At 41.6% G+C, this 15,239-nt stretch overlaps 1 protein-coding gene across 4 annotated transcripts in view; it reads left to right on the forward strand.

Moving 5' to 3' along the window:
• Window positions 1-15,239, forward strand: part of PRDM10 (PR/SET domain 10) — a 103,366-nt gene that overhangs the window by 57,941 nt on the left and 30,186 nt on the right. For all 4 annotated transcript variants that reach the window (XR_004053541.1, XM_010356411.2, XM_030917528.1 and 1 more), the window contains exons 6-11: window positions 822-1,063; window positions 2,744-2,947; window positions 7,710-7,782; window positions 9,847-9,964; window positions 12,781-12,910; window positions 13,402-13,644. Coding sequence is in view for 3 of the 4 variants with exons in the window: in XM_010356411.2 (XP_010354713.1) it covers window positions 822-1,063; window positions 2,744-2,947; window positions 7,710-7,782; window positions 9,847-9,964; window positions 12,781-12,910; window positions 13,402-13,644 (1,010 nt within the window). In the remaining variant the exon portion in view is untranslated. The remainder of the gene's footprint in view (window positions 1-821; window positions 1,064-2,743; window positions 2,948-7,709; window positions 7,783-9,846; window positions 9,965-12,780; window positions 12,911-13,401; window positions 13,645-15,239) is intronic.

The raw sequence follows: 15,239 nt of genomic DNA on the forward strand, positions 1-15,239 counted from the left end.
GTCAGGACTCCAGCTCAGGCAGTCTAGCCCCTTGGCAGTGGAATAGTTTTATTGAGATAATTGGCATACTATAAAATTCACCTCTTTTGTCTCATCAGATAGTGCAACATTTAGCCTGATAAGCTCTTTTTACTCTTCAGACATGTTGTAATTGATGTGTAAATGTAGTGGCCACTATTCAAAGGACTCTCCAGCAGAGAAGTCAGTCATGGCCTGCTGGTTGTTTGTGACAGGCATAAGCAAATTCTGTCTGATGTTAGAGGAGAATTACAGGATTTTTCCTGTAATCTCGGTGCACTGCAACCTCTGCCACCCGGATTCAAGCGATTCTCCTGCCTCAGCCTCCTGAGTAGCTGGGACTACAGGTGTAGCTGGGACTACAGGTGTAGCTGGGACTACTGGTGTAGCTGGGACTACAGGTGTAGCTGGGACTACTGGTGTAGCTGGGACTACAGGTGTAGCTGGGACTACTGGTGTAGCTGGGACTACAGGTGTAGCTGGGACTACTGGTGTAGCTGGGACTACTGGTGTAGCTGGGACTACAGGTGTAGCTGGGACTACTGGTGTAGCTGGGACTACAGGTGTAGCTGGGACTACTGGTGTAGCTGGGACTACAGGTGTAGCTGGGACTACAGGTGTAGCTGGGACTACTGGTCTCCCAGAGAGAATGAATTACCATTGAATGGGTAGCACCGTTAGGAGTACATTGAATTTTGGCTTGAAAACGCAGTTGGGGATTTTTCAGGTCAGAATTTTTTACCTCATATCAAGTTATTCTGAGGAACTGGACTTTTCTTCAAGACTCTCTCTCTCTCTTGCAGGGTGTGAAGAGTGCAATAACGCGCATTCTTCAGTGTGCCCAAAGCATGGCCCCTTGCACCCGATCCCCAACCGGCCGGTGCTCACCCGTGCGAGGGCGAGCCTTCCCCTGGTGCTCTACATAGACAGGTTTCTGGGCGGGGTGTTCTCCAAGCGGCGCATCCCCAAGCGTACCCAGTTTGGCCCTGTGGAGGGGCCTCTCGTCAGGGGCTCGGAGCTGAAAGACTGTTATATTCACCTCAAGGTAATTTATGCTTTATCACACCTCACTCCTGTTCTTCAGCAGTGTTCCGAGGAGCACTGCATTGTCTACTGAGTCTCTTATTCCTGTTTCTTAGCGGTTGTTTGCTAGTATTCTTCTTTCTATCTTAATTTGGTTGAATGGAAACTCACTAATGAGATGGAGATTACAATTTTAGTCCCTGAAAGCATTATATGAGTTATTTGGAGGGGCTACAGTAGTTTTCTAGGGTTGCCATAGTAAAATACCACAGACTGGGAGGCTCAAACAACAGACATTTATTTTCTCACTGTTCTGGAAGCTGGAAGTTTGAGGTTGGTTTCCTCTGAGGCCTCTCTACTTGGCTTGCAGAAAGCCACCTTCTCACTATGTCCTCACAGAGTCTTTCCTCAGTGCTTGTGTGTGTCCACGTCCTAATCGCCCCTTCTAATTTATTTATAATGTTTGTATTTTATTTTATTTATTTTTTGAGATGGAGTCTCGCTCCGTCGTCAGGCTGAAGTGCAGTGGCACGATCTCGGCTCACTGCAACCTCTGCCACCTGGATTCAAGCGATTCTCCTGCCTCAGCCTCCCAAGTAGCTGGGACTACTGGTCCCTGCCACCAAGCCTAGCTAATTGTGGTACTTTTAGTAGAGACGGGGTTTCACCATGTTGGCCAGGATGGTCTTGAACTCCTGAGCTCAAGTGATCCTCCTGCCTTGGGCTCTCAAAGTGCTAGGATTACAGGCCTGAGCGACCTCTCCTGGCCCATCTTCCCTTCTTATAAGGACCAGTCCTGTTTGGATTAAGGCCCACCCTGATGACCTCATTTTAACTTAAGTACCCTTTTAAAAGTCCTGTCCCCAAATGCAGTCACAGTCTGAGGTACTGCATGTTCGGGCTTCAACATGGATTTTGAGGAAGATACAGTTCAGCCCATAACAGGGGCTTGCTTGCTTTATTTAAAATAATTTTGATTGGAATGCAAAGAGACTTATGTAGGCTTAATGTCATCTGCTGTGTGCCAGTAATGTTTGCAAGAAAACCACTTTCCAGTTTTGAAACAGGTCAGACCTGTAGACTCTGGTTAAAGAATAGCTGCCTGTATGGTGAAGTATGTTTATAGCCATCTCTTTACAGCTAGCTGACCCTTTGTTTCTTTCCAGCCCTCTCTGCTACTTGCTTCGTGTAGCCACTCCAGAGAACTAGGAAAGGGCAGTGGGAGGGGTGAATATTTGGGATGCGTTTTTTGACATGGGGAGGTTTTCTTTGTGTTCTCAAAATCTCCAAGCAAGAATATTACTTTGTAAACAGAAATGCCTATCCCTGGGCTGCCTATTACAAATGAATGCAATGAAACCCCAAAAGGAGGCAAGTTGTAATGAACTAGAGAGTATTTTGCTTGCATTTTCTGGCATATTTATAGCATTTTTTGTCATGTTTTGTGAAATATTAGCTAAAGCTACGCAATTAGATTAACTTTTAGATTTTGCCAGGTAATTTTTCTACAGTTGAGGCTTCAGAAAGCATCTTTTCCCTTTAACATTTGGCAAGTCATAGATCCAGGATTTTTGCAGATACAAAGGGAAGAGCCAGGATGTATGTTAATTTTAGGATCAATACTTTGCATATTGTGACATTATAAAATGTGTCTCATATTGAAGGTTTTGTTTTGTTTTTTGTGTGACTTTTTTTTGTACAGGTTTCTCTTGATAAAGGGGACAGAAAAGACAGGGATTTACATGAGGACCTATGGTTTGAGTTGTCTGATGAGACGCTTTGTAACTGGATGATGTTTGTACGGCCAGCCCAGAATCACCTGGAGCAGAACCTGGTGGCTTACCAGTATGGCCACCATGTGTATTATACAACCATAAAAAATGTGGAGCCCAAGCAGGAACTGAAGGTACAGTGCTGCCAGACCTGTGCTGCTATTTGCTAGCAAGAGTGATTGTTTAGGGCTTTTTGCAAGTTTATTTCCCTAAAGTGGGTTTGTTTTAAAAAAAAAAAAAAGGTCGTTTCCTGCTTATTCACATACTTATTGAGTAGCTACCATGTAGTATACACTGTCATAGTCCTGCAAATAGGATGAAAAGTATATGACTTTTATGCTTATCAAAGGCCCTATGTGAGGCCGGGCATGGTGGCTCACGCCTGTAATCCCAGCACTTTGGGAGGCCGAGGCAGTTGGATCACTTCAGGTCCGGAGTTCAAGACCAGCCTGGTCAACATGGCAAAACCCCATCTCTACTAAAAATACAACAATTAGCCGAGCATGGTGGCGGGTGCCTGTAATCCCAGCTACTTGTGAGGCTGAGGCAGGAGAATCGCTTGAACCAGGAGACTGTGCAGAGCCAATGTGAAAGCATGAGGTCCGGGGTAAAGAGGTAGTTGTTTTGGGGAGTAGACTGGTACAGATGCTCCTCTACCTATGATGAAGTTAGATCCCAATAAGCCCCATTGTAATTGAAAATACTGTAAACTGAAAATGTACTTAATACACTCAACCTAGGAATATCATACCTCAGGCTGGCCTGCCTGAAATGTGATCAGAGCGCTTGCATTAACCTACAGTTGGGCAAAATTATCTAACACAATGCCTCTTTTATAATAAAGTGTTTACTATCTCATATAATGTATTGAATACTGAAAGGGAAAAGCAGAATGGCTGTACGGGCACTCAGGCGATTTCTACTGAGCACGTCTCACTTTTGCAACATCGTAATGTCAAAAAATTGTAAGTCAAACCATGGACAGGAACGCGTCTGTATCTGTGACGAAGTGATTCAAGATGTGAGTTAACTTCATTTACACACTCCATAGTTGAGAAACGGATTTTTAGATGTATGGGCAAGATGTTTAGATGTATAAGCAAGATTTTTTTCTTTGTATGAATGTTTTACTCAAAGAATCCTATGTGCTGACTTCTGATTTCAGAAATACATTTTTGAGTAATAACTATTGAAATTTATCTAAATAATAATTCTTGATGACATAACAAAATTTTGCTATGATTCTAAATGAAAATTCCTTTTTTAAAATAAAACTTACATTAAGAACATGCCAAAAGAGGGGACCAAAATACTCTTCAGCTTCCTGATATAAATGAAAAATAGGCAAGAAATGATCACGTAAGTGCACAAACACGGACTTGCACAGTGCCTGCGTATGGTACAAATTAGAAATGGATACCTCTTTTGAGGGAGGAGGAATCCTGGATTTTGTTAAAAAGGTATGCAGAACCTCTGTTTTTGAAACCATCAGCTAGAGAATCCATTAACCCTGAAGAAAACACGTAAAAGGAGATTTGTATCTCATACCATGTATCCCAATAAATTCCTGATTAGAAAAGAAACTGAGGTGAATATTTTTTAACTGTGAAGGGGAGATTTCCTCTTTGAAACCAGTAGATAGAACTATAGAGTTGGAGAGAAACAAATAAGAATATAATAGTTCAGTCTAATGAACAACCATAAAACAAATGAAAAGGAAACAACAGAAGGGGGGAAATATTTGTAATACACATTAAAAAGTTCAACTTTGAAAACTGACAGACCTCACTACCCCCTGAGGGACAAATGAACAAATGTCAGGAGTTGACTTTATCTGGAGGAGGAAACAAATAGTAAAAAAAAAAGTTTTAAAACAGAAAAAATAGCGAATGCATTCTGGGCTTAATACCTACTTATGGGTTGATAGGTCCAGCAAATCACCATGGCACATGTTACCTGTGTAACAAATCTGCACATCCTGCACATATACCCTGGAACTTTAAAAAGTTAAAAAAAATTTTCAACGTTAATAATTTTAAAAACCCTCAAAATAACTATGAGCTACTATTTATGTTTAAATTAGCAAAAACAAATGGATACAGTACAATGAATGTGAATGTTTAAAAAATAGGAATGTTAATTGTAGAATTGCATTTCATAAAACATTTCTGGAAGTATATAGCAAAAGTGTTCTTGGCTGGGTAAATCTAATCATTGAACATTAATCTGAGGAAACAGTTATAAAAAGAAGACAGTACTAGACTCTACTGTATTCTACTGACTCTAAGATACCAGTGACTTTAGGATACACTATTATTTTATGCACCATTAAGAAAAAAATGCTACCTATTAAATTATAGTGCTTTTTAAAAATAAAAAATGGTTAGTAGGAGCTATGTTAGACTAATTTTGACATAATTTTAAAATTATATCATACTTGTGCTTTCATAAAAAGACACACTGAAGCAAAATAAATTGGTTGAGGTATAAACTGCTTTGTGTGCAGAGCCTGAATTCTTTTTCCTGCATCACTGTTTGACTTCATTGTGGATGTTTGTGCCTTTCTGTATGCTCTCATCTTCTGTGCCATCGAAAGTGTTGATACATCTGCAATATTTTAAAAATAAGGGTTCTGCTGTTGCCCCTGGGATGTTGCCTCAAGCCACTGATCACCTTCCTGCAAGTTTTGATACTGTGCTTTCCCATTTGACTGAACTCATCTGTGTCTTTTTCCTCAATTGAATCACATATCCTTGGAAGTGGAGAGGTTTCAGATCAAGTCTGTAGGAAGTTTCTGACAGCTGATGCCTTACTGAGAAGCCCTGCAGGACACACGCCAGCCTTGCATGGCTTTCAGATTTCTTGTGTTTGTTCTCAGGGAAATGACAGATCTTTTTGGCCTTCATTTGCATTGCTTGGCAAGTGTTCACTCATGAGCTGTCAGTGGGCTTATAACAGAATGAGGTGAGAACAGTACAAAGAGCTTGACCAGGTTTGTGCAGGAGCAGTGGGCAGGTAGCAAGAGCTCCATCGTGGCCATGACTGTAGAAGGCCCTAGAGTGTGAAACACATCCTGACTTCTGACCGGTGAAAATATTTAAAAATACACCTTGGAATTGATAGGTTAGGGTAGGATTTGTAACAGTAAAATGATAATCCATCTAAAAGTACAACTACAGGGGCATGGTTAGTTAAACTATAGAATACAGACGATGTAGTCTCTTCCACAGTAAAACATAAAGTGTCTTTATAAGTATTTCCATATCTATAAAATAATCCATAAAATTATATATGGTTAATTCACTTAGTAATTGATATATTGAACTCTTACTGTGTGTGAGACCCTAGGAAACAGACTGGCGTCCTGTGTTCAGGGGACCTTTATTCTAGAGCAGAAATGGACAGAAAGATGTAAACAAGCAAATAATAACTCATGGGGTAAGTTCCATGAAGGAAACAGATGGTGCAGAAAGAGCAGGTAAAAGAAAGGGACCGATTTTGATGTGATGGTTAGGGAAGGCCTTGCTGACGAGGCACTACTGAGGCTGAGAACTATGGAATGGGGCCAGCACTACAGAGGGTTATGGCAGGGGTGGGGGTGAAACAGCAGGGCTGAATCCTTGGGGTGGTGAAGGACTTGGGCATATTTGAGCAGCTGAAAGCAGGCCATGTTGACTGAAGCATGGGTCGGGGGGCTGACAAGGGCTGAGGTTGCTTTTCCAGGTTGGGGAGATTGTGGAGCCCTTTGGAGATTATCAAGCATTTCAGGTTTACTATGAGATGAGAAGCCATTGCCTGCATGACAAGATCTGATTGTGTGTTCTTTTTATTGATACATATTAGTTGTCCATATTTTTGGGATACATGTGATATTTTGATGCCTATATATGATGTGTAATGATCCAACTGGGGTAACTGAGATTTAAGGAGACCACTCTGGCTACTGTGTAGATTGCAGAGAAAAGGAGAGGCCAGTCAGAGGGCCAAGTGATCATCCAGGCAAGAAATGGTCTTGACATGCATCAGGGTGGCAAAAGAAGGGTTGGGGAACACCTGAGGGAGCGGCAGTCCTTGCTAAAGGCATATCGAAGCAAGCAGAGAAATCAAAGGCACCTTTCAGGTTTCAAGTCTGAGCAACTGGGTGGAAGGTATTCATCAAGATGGGGAAGATGGGTGGGGGCGTGAGTTGGAAAGCATTGAGAATTCCATTCTGGACATGCTAAGTTTGATCTGTTTGTGAGACATCCAAAACATCCAGTCAGACACACTCAGAGGGAACAGAGAAGGAGGGTCTGGGATGGAGATATTAATCTGGGAGTCATTAGCATAGAGTTGGTTGGAAATGAATGTGGCCACCTGAAGTCAAAATAAGAAGGCCCTACACTCTAACTAAGCTTTGAGCCACACCAACATGTAGAAGTTAGGGAGCAAAAAAAGAGGCAAACAGAGTGATCAGAAGTAGCCAGTGGGTGGGCGGGAGAAGGTGGTTGCCTTTGAAGTTGTCATTGGTGACTCCAGTAAGGGGTGTTTGGTGGCAACCACTGTAACTACAACCCTGTAAAAACCGGTGTTTAAATATAGATAAGAAATCAGAGGAGGCTGTTTTATTTAGTTGAAGAGACTATGATTATAATTCTTGTGAAGTTATTCTAGTAACAGTAACTATTTTCTGAAAAAGAAAAAGAAAAAACAGGCAGTGTGCCTTGGCAAATGAACTTCCTGACTGATCTGCTGGAAAGTTATTGCAAGGGGAGCTCACAGCATGATCTTTTTTTCCTTTGTTAATGGGCTGTGGAAAAGCCTGAATTGTTTCCTGGAAGCAGGAGAAATAATTTAAGCATGCAAGGAACATCTGCTGATGTCCCCAGTTCTTGATGATATACTTGCTTCTTGCAGGTGTGGTATGCTGCATCCTATGCTGAGTTCGTGAACCAGAAAATTCATGACATATCTGAGGAAGAAAGGAAAGGTGGTTAGACGTTTATGTTTTACATTTTGTATATGAATTCTAAATTGTATATATCACATCTTTATGAAACCTCTAATTTTTTTTGTCTCAGTATATTTCAGAAGCTATTCCAGTAGGTTTTTTGGAGACACACATCTCCATCTAATTCAGTGTCAAATTACAATGACATTTACATTTCTTTCATGTGTGCTGGAAAATAATATTTAATATAATGAAAACTTCCAAATACCAAATTAGAACCTAGATCAGAAGACGATTTCTATCCAGATTTTATCATCTCTGAGGATATACCAAGGCAGGCATTGGCTTTGTTTTTAATGCAAATGTCACTGAAGTATAATCTATATACAGAAAGCTGCACACATTGTAAGTATACAACTTAAATTTTCACAAAGTGAACACACCCATGTAACCTGCCCCCAGATCAAGAAACAGAGCATTACTGTGCCCCAGAAGTTTCTTTGTGCTGCCTTCTAATTCCTACTCTCTCCTAAGTACTCTCTCCTGACTTCTAGTACCACACAATAAGATATGCTTGTTAATGAACTGTGTGTAATAGAATTATGTGATATGTACACTTTTGGTGCCTGGGCATCTTTTGCTCAACATGGTATTTGTGAGATTCATCCCCATTGGTGTATATAATTATAATTTATTTATTCTCGTTATTTGGTATTCTGGTGTATGAATGTAAAACAATTGATTTTTCCATTTTACTGTAGATTTGGTTGTGAAATGCAATTCTGACACTATCCAGAGTTAGGTCAAGTTTCACAGGCTCAGGGCAGTCAAGACTTCAGACCCCAGCTGCAGGCTCTGGAGGTCCCAAGCCCCAGACCAACTAGCTACAGGTTAGGAGGTTCCCAGTACCTCCTCAGGTTTGATAATTCACAATGACTCACAGAACTCGAAAAAGCGCTATTCTTAACGATGGCCATTTTGTTACAATCCTTTGTATTTATTATAATGTAAAGATCTATATATCTAATATATTAAAATGTATGATTTTTATATATTAGGGCCAGTCAAATGAAGAGATGCATATGGTGAGGTCTGGGAAGCCCCAAAATGTCCTCAGGACGTGCCACCCTCCTGGTACATTGATATATGATTCCCAACCATAGAAGCTCACCCGACTTCAGTGTCCAGCATTTTTATTGAGACATCATGACACAGGCATAACTGATTCAATCATTGTCCGGGTGATCAAGCTTGACTGCCAGCTCCCCCTTCTCCTCCTCCTTCCATGAGGTCAGGCTGATAACCCCTGGCTCAAAGCCCCACATTTCTAATTACATGGTTGAACTTTCCTGCATGGCCTGTCCCTGCTCCGAAGCATCTCATTAGAATACATTTGAGTATGTTTATGGGGTGGGACACCATGAATAACAAAGACACTCCTATGACTCAGGAAATTCCAGTGACTTAAAGGTTACCAACTAGGGAAAAAGACCAGGCAGATTCTTTATTACACGATAAGATTGTTTCTCGATTTTGGCTGTTTTGAAGAGTGCTGCTGCGAGCATTCTGACATGTATTTTAGTGAACCTATGTGCACATGTCTGTTGGGTATGTGTCTAGGAGTGGAGTTGCTGGGTCATGGAGTATGCCTATATTCAACTTAGGGGGTGCTTCTGAACATTTTGCTGAAGTGATTCTACTGGGCATTGAGTTTTAAGTTATTTGTTCTAAAACATACCCTCAGATTATGAAACCTGGGTCTGAATACTAGGCTATCTGAATACAGATCTTCGTAACATCTCATGTGTTTTTGGTGTGGTGAAGTCGTGTGCGTGTTTTGAGGGCTCTGAGAGGGTGAAGTGAGGGTATTTGTTCCTTTGATGTCTTGCATGGATGCATTAGAAAGTAAGATCCTAAAAAGCAACTCTCTGCCAAGTTTTAGCTTTTGATTTGATAACAAAACAGTCATGCAAATAGCAGATACAGTATAGCTATGAACCCTTTGGGCTGCAGCAAGATAAGAATGGTGGGGATCGCAGGCATTTGAGTTGCATTGGTGTCTATTGATCATCAGCCTTCATGATGTCTCTTCTGTGACTGTAGTTCTTCGAGAGCAAGAGAAGAATTGGCCCTGCTATGAATGTAACCGCCGATTTATAAGCTCGGAGCAGTTGCAACAGCATCTCAATTCTCATGATGAGAAACTAGATGTGTTTAGCAGGTATGTATGAGGGAGAAAGGCCCACAGACCGAGCTTATAAAGGTTCAGAATCATTTCTATATTGTCCACTAGCTAATGAGTGTCTCCAAGTGTCATGTGTAGACAGGTAACCAGGTGGGCTACTGAGGGAATGGTGTTACCTGTCATCTCCTTTTCCCTCTGCTCCTCATTTACCGTTATCCATCTTTTCCAGCATAACCAGTACCCAGCAATGGGAGATCCTTTCATCTTAGGTAAATCTCCCTTAACTGGAGATTCTGAAATAGGAATTTTTGAGATAGCACATACTTTTAAAGTAATTCGGATCTCTGATTTTCAGACTTTTTTCAGCAGTACGATTACTTAATCAAACCAAGTCATATGTTTCATTCCACTATATAAAAAAGACAGATGAGGGGAGAATTGTATAGGATGAAGGGGGCAGGGGCCAGATCAGGTAGGGCCTTATGGGAAATGGTAAGAAATTTAGATTTTATTCCAAGTATGATGAGAAGTCTTTAGAGGGTTTTGGTTAGGGAGTATTGTGATGTTGATTGTATTTTTTTGAAAACCATTTTGGATAAAAATAACACCTGGAAAAAAATAACCACCAGCTTATATTGGAGTAAGAGTGAAGACAAGGAGTCCTGTTAGCATCTATCACAACAGTTTGGGATAGGAATGAGGGTGGTTTGAAGTAGGGTCGTGCCAGGGGGACAGATGTAGGGTTGCCAGCTTTTCCAGGGTTTGGAAAGAGAGGAGACGTGTGAGATGGTAGTTAGGTAAGTGGGAAAGTGAATGTTCTAGGAAAGTACCATACAATTGCCCACTACATTAAATGCCCACTTGGGGTTCATGGTTATGAAATGAAAGTGAGCTCACTAGCATGACTGTGCGTTGTTCTCCAGCTTCATTCAGCTGCAGGGATGCTGGTGCAGAGCGGGCAGGGAATTGGATTACACAGGGTTGTGGCTTTGCCAAGTGCTCATAACACACATTGAGAAAACAGAGCAGCTGTGGGATGGGAACTGAGAGTACACACAAGGGAGTGGTTCCAATGGGTGACCTTGGAGTGTATGCTGTGGAAAAACATCAAGGCGGCGATGCAGAGCTGCACGGGAGCACCAGAAGGATTGGATTGGAGATGCTCGCGTGGCCGAAGGGTTGTTGTGTGCTTGTACCACAGGGAGTCAACTACAGAGCTAGGGTAGTGTCCGAGTGGGCAGTGCGTGGGATTGGCGGGAAGAGGCTTACAAGAGTGACAGGGTCCAGCATGTGACCACAGGGGTAAATGTCTAAGGGGGGGTGGACACAGTGAGATTTGAGTCACTCACTCCTGGGTATCTCCAAGACTCTGTTGGTGGCTCTATTGTAGCACTTTTTATTTTATATTGTGATTTTTGGTTTATATGCCACCTCCCTCTTCTAGAGCCCTGAGGGTAAAATCTGTTGCATGTAATCTGATGTCCTTAGTGCCTAGCACAGTATGTAACACACAGTAGGTAATACGTTTGTTAGCCAACTGTTAAGAGAAACTTGGGATAACTAGGAAGGTTTGAACTTTGACTGGATATGATAATACTTAGCAACTATCAGGTATTTCTTAGGTGTGATAATGGTATTGTGCTCATATGTATATAAAGAGTCCTTATGATTCAGAGAGACATGCCAAGATATCTAGAGATGAAAAGCTATCTGGGATTTGCTTCCAGATCATCTACTGGGTATGTGTGTGGGCAAGTGGTGGGGATATAGATGGAAAAGGTTGACTGTGGGTTGAAAAATGTTGGAATTGGGTTATGGGTACATTGGGCTCATCATGCTGTTCTCTATTATTTACCTAGGTTCAGAATTTTCCAACATGAAGAGTTTTTTAAAAGTTCCTGGAAAAAATATAGTAGTATTTGTTAAATTATTAAATAAATGAGTGGAAGGATGAAATTTGATCTCATTGACATTGTACACTTTCCACATACATATCTTCTAAAAGAAGCTCTCATAACCTACTTCTTTTAAGCCTCTTTCATTAAGGAATTTGTATTTGTTGGCAATTCATGCCAGGCATGGTGGCTTGTGCCTGTAATCCCAGCACTTTGGGAGGCCCAAGAGGGAGGATTGCTTGAGTTCTAGACCAGCCCAGGCAACATGGTGAGACCCTGTCTCTACAAAAAATTAAAATTAGCTGGGCGTGGTGGTACATGCCTGTAGTCCCAGCTACTTGGGACGCTGAGGTGAGAAGATCGCTTGAGCCCAGGTGGCTGAGGCCGCAGAGCAAGACCTAGTCTCAAAAAAAAAAAAAAAAAAATCCATTAGAGGGGATGTAAAATTTAATTGATGTTTACTAGGCATATTATGAAACAATTGAATTAGAGATTTGTTCTGACCTTCCAGAAGCTTGTAGTAAAACGAGAAAGTTGTTTGAATTTGGCCACGTTTCTTAGAAGGAATATGACGCAAGACCAGGGGAGAAAGAGAGAAATAATGGGAATCTTGTCTCAGATGACATCTCCTGGGAACACACTCGAAGGCTTAGCATGTTCTGTCCTGTCTGCCTTTCTCACATCATTTCAGAAGCAAAATATTGTCAGTGATTTGAATGTTTATAGCTCTTTTCTTCAGAATAATTGAAGACATATCTTTAAGCTGTAATAGAGGGGAAGGATGAGACATTCAGAAAGTGTATGTTAGTAAAACAGTTGTTTCCATTGGAGAAAATCTGGGAAAGTAATAAGGTGAGAGGAATCATACTCTGGGGTTAGTAAGAATCATTTAGGTCACTACTTGTTATGGAATATTATGTAACCATGACGACCCGTAACCCAATCTCTTTTCCCTAGAACAAGAGGCAGAGGAAGGGGACGAGGCAAGAGGCGATTTGGTCCAGGTCGACGGCCAGGGCGTCCTCCAAAATTTATCCGCCTGGAAATCACCAGCGAAAATGGGGAAAAGAGTGACGATGGGACACAGGTACGGGGGGACGGGAAGGAGCCCTCCTTAGATGCTTGTGTGGAGGACTCGCCAGATCCCTGACGAGATCTAAGTACGAAGACCTTCCCAATGTTTGTAGACCTTTCCTATCAGACCTTGCTGCCTGTTAATTAAAGCATGATTGGAGAATGCCAGAAAAGAATGTATTTTCAAGTGTTACCTACAACAAAAACCCAACTTTGCTGCTCTATAAAATTGACCAGAGTTAGTAGAGGTGGACTTTGTTTAATTAAACAATTAAAATTATTGATATTCCAGAAAAGTCAGATCAGAGTCTTTTCCTTGTTAAGTGGTCTGGAACCTATCCTGCTTTTGCCTTCTGTGCATAGTTACCTAATTAACTTTCCCAGAGGGAGAATATTTTTTCTGAGTATTATGAATCTAGTCATTCCTAAATAAGCAGCAATTCTAAATCTGAGCCGACAGTCCCTCTGGCACTGATCTCTGTTCCTGGTTATTTCAAATTTCAGGACTTGCTACATTTTCCCACAAAGGAGCAATTTGATGAGGCTGAACCAGCCGCTCTGAATGGGCTGGATCAACCAGAACAGACCACTATCCCAATCCCTCAGCTGCCACAAGAAACCCAGTCTTCCCTGGAACATGAACCAGAAACGCACACGCTGCATTTGCAGCCGCAGCATGAAGACAGCGTGGTGCCCACCCAGAGCACGCTGACAGCCGACGACATGCGCAGAGCCAAGCGCATCCGAGTAAGTGGGGAAAGCCGGCGGCTCCTTGCACCTGCCGGTGATCTTCCTCCCACTAGCAGCTCTCTGGTGGTTTTCCAACCTATTCACCTTCCACTCTGAAATCTTGCATCTAGCCTGTCACATGCTCGATCCCATTATTTTGAAGGAAAGTATTCACTATTTCTCAGTGTCTCTGTGTCCCATGGCAGGCTGGCATGGCTGGTCCTAGATTCAACCAAGTTAGTAATGACACAGAAGCCTAGAGGTTGGCAGCTCCTGGACTAGCTCTCTGCATCCCTCAATTCACAGATTGGAAGTGGAGAAATAAGTACATTTAGTTATAATAACCATTTATATTTTAAACCAGGCTAATTTGTGCCTAATCATAGCTCTCAAGTTAATTTTGGGTAACTAAATGTGCTTATCTACACTTTCCCAGGGGAGAATGGCAAATGTCATTACTCATCAATGTAAAGTGACTTGTGTCCAAGTTGATATGGCAGGTACAGTTCACACACCTGGGGATAGCTTGAGCCAAAGCTGTCAGTCGGAGAGTGAGTCAGTGTCTGAGTCACGTGAAGTGTCTGAGTCACGTGACCTATGTCTTGGCCTCAGGCCGTGCGGCTGCAGGGCTTTCCTGACTTGCAGTTCAGATGCGTTTTCTCTTATCTCACAAATAGCATTTGAGTCTGAGTTAGGAACTGCAGGGGATTCGGTGGAAAACAATATGGCTTTGTGGGATAAGTGCCTGGGCTGATAAAAACCAATGGTTAAAACCCATGTTTGTGGCCGCTGAGTGCATAAAGACGTATTGGTACCTTCCAGTAGATGAAAGAGGCATGTTATAGAACTTCCTAGGCTTTACAACTTCTACGTGCATGGTTGTTTCAGTATCTGTTTCTTTTGGTCTTCTTATTTGCCTATAGGCTAGAAGGGACCTTGAACAATAGTCTAGTCCATGCCTTCATGTAAAAACACATTTAAACATTTGTAGTCATATGATAGCTTTGAAGGGCTCTAAGAACTCTGAGGCTAAACAGCCTTTATGAGGGCCCTGTAATCAAAACATATAAAACTCTCAGCTCACTGTATATTATTTCACAAGAGTATATCAACATACAGAAATATAGGACAGCAAGGAAAAAAAGCTATGAATTAATGTCGTCTCGTCCGTCATTCTCCTTTAGTTCCTAATCTGCACTTCTTTCTCTTGCTCAGTTACTACATTTTCTGCTCTGCCATTCTGATTTTTTTTTACTAAGTCCAGAGAAATGCTTGCTAGATTTCTATTTTTTTTTTTTTTTGGAAGGAAAAAACCCGAAGCCCACACATGCAGTGAAGTTGTGGATGCACAAACACAGTCCAGCCGTAATTGTACTTGCATTTTTGAATGAGCAGGGTTACTGGTTTTGGTACAGGGTTCCTTGTGGCAAAGCAAAAGCCATATGCATTTGGTTTTTGGAGGTCAGTCTTAGTTGAGCTATTTTGTTTTTTCTTTTCTCTCACACATTCTAAAAAGTAGGGCTATGTATTTTTTCATCTTTTCTATCCAGATTGGTAATGACCAACTGAAGGGAAGTCTTCCAATCCAATTGGTAATGTAACTATTTTTCTCT

The sequence above is a fragment of the Rhinopithecus roxellana genome, chromosome 15, assembly GCF_007565055.1.
Source record: "Rhinopithecus roxellana isolate Shanxi Qingling chromosome 15, ASM756505v1, whole genome shotgun sequence".
In the NCBI taxonomy this organism is placed as follows: domain Eukaryota; kingdom Metazoa; phylum Chordata; class Mammalia; order Primates; family Cercopithecidae; genus Rhinopithecus; species Rhinopithecus roxellana.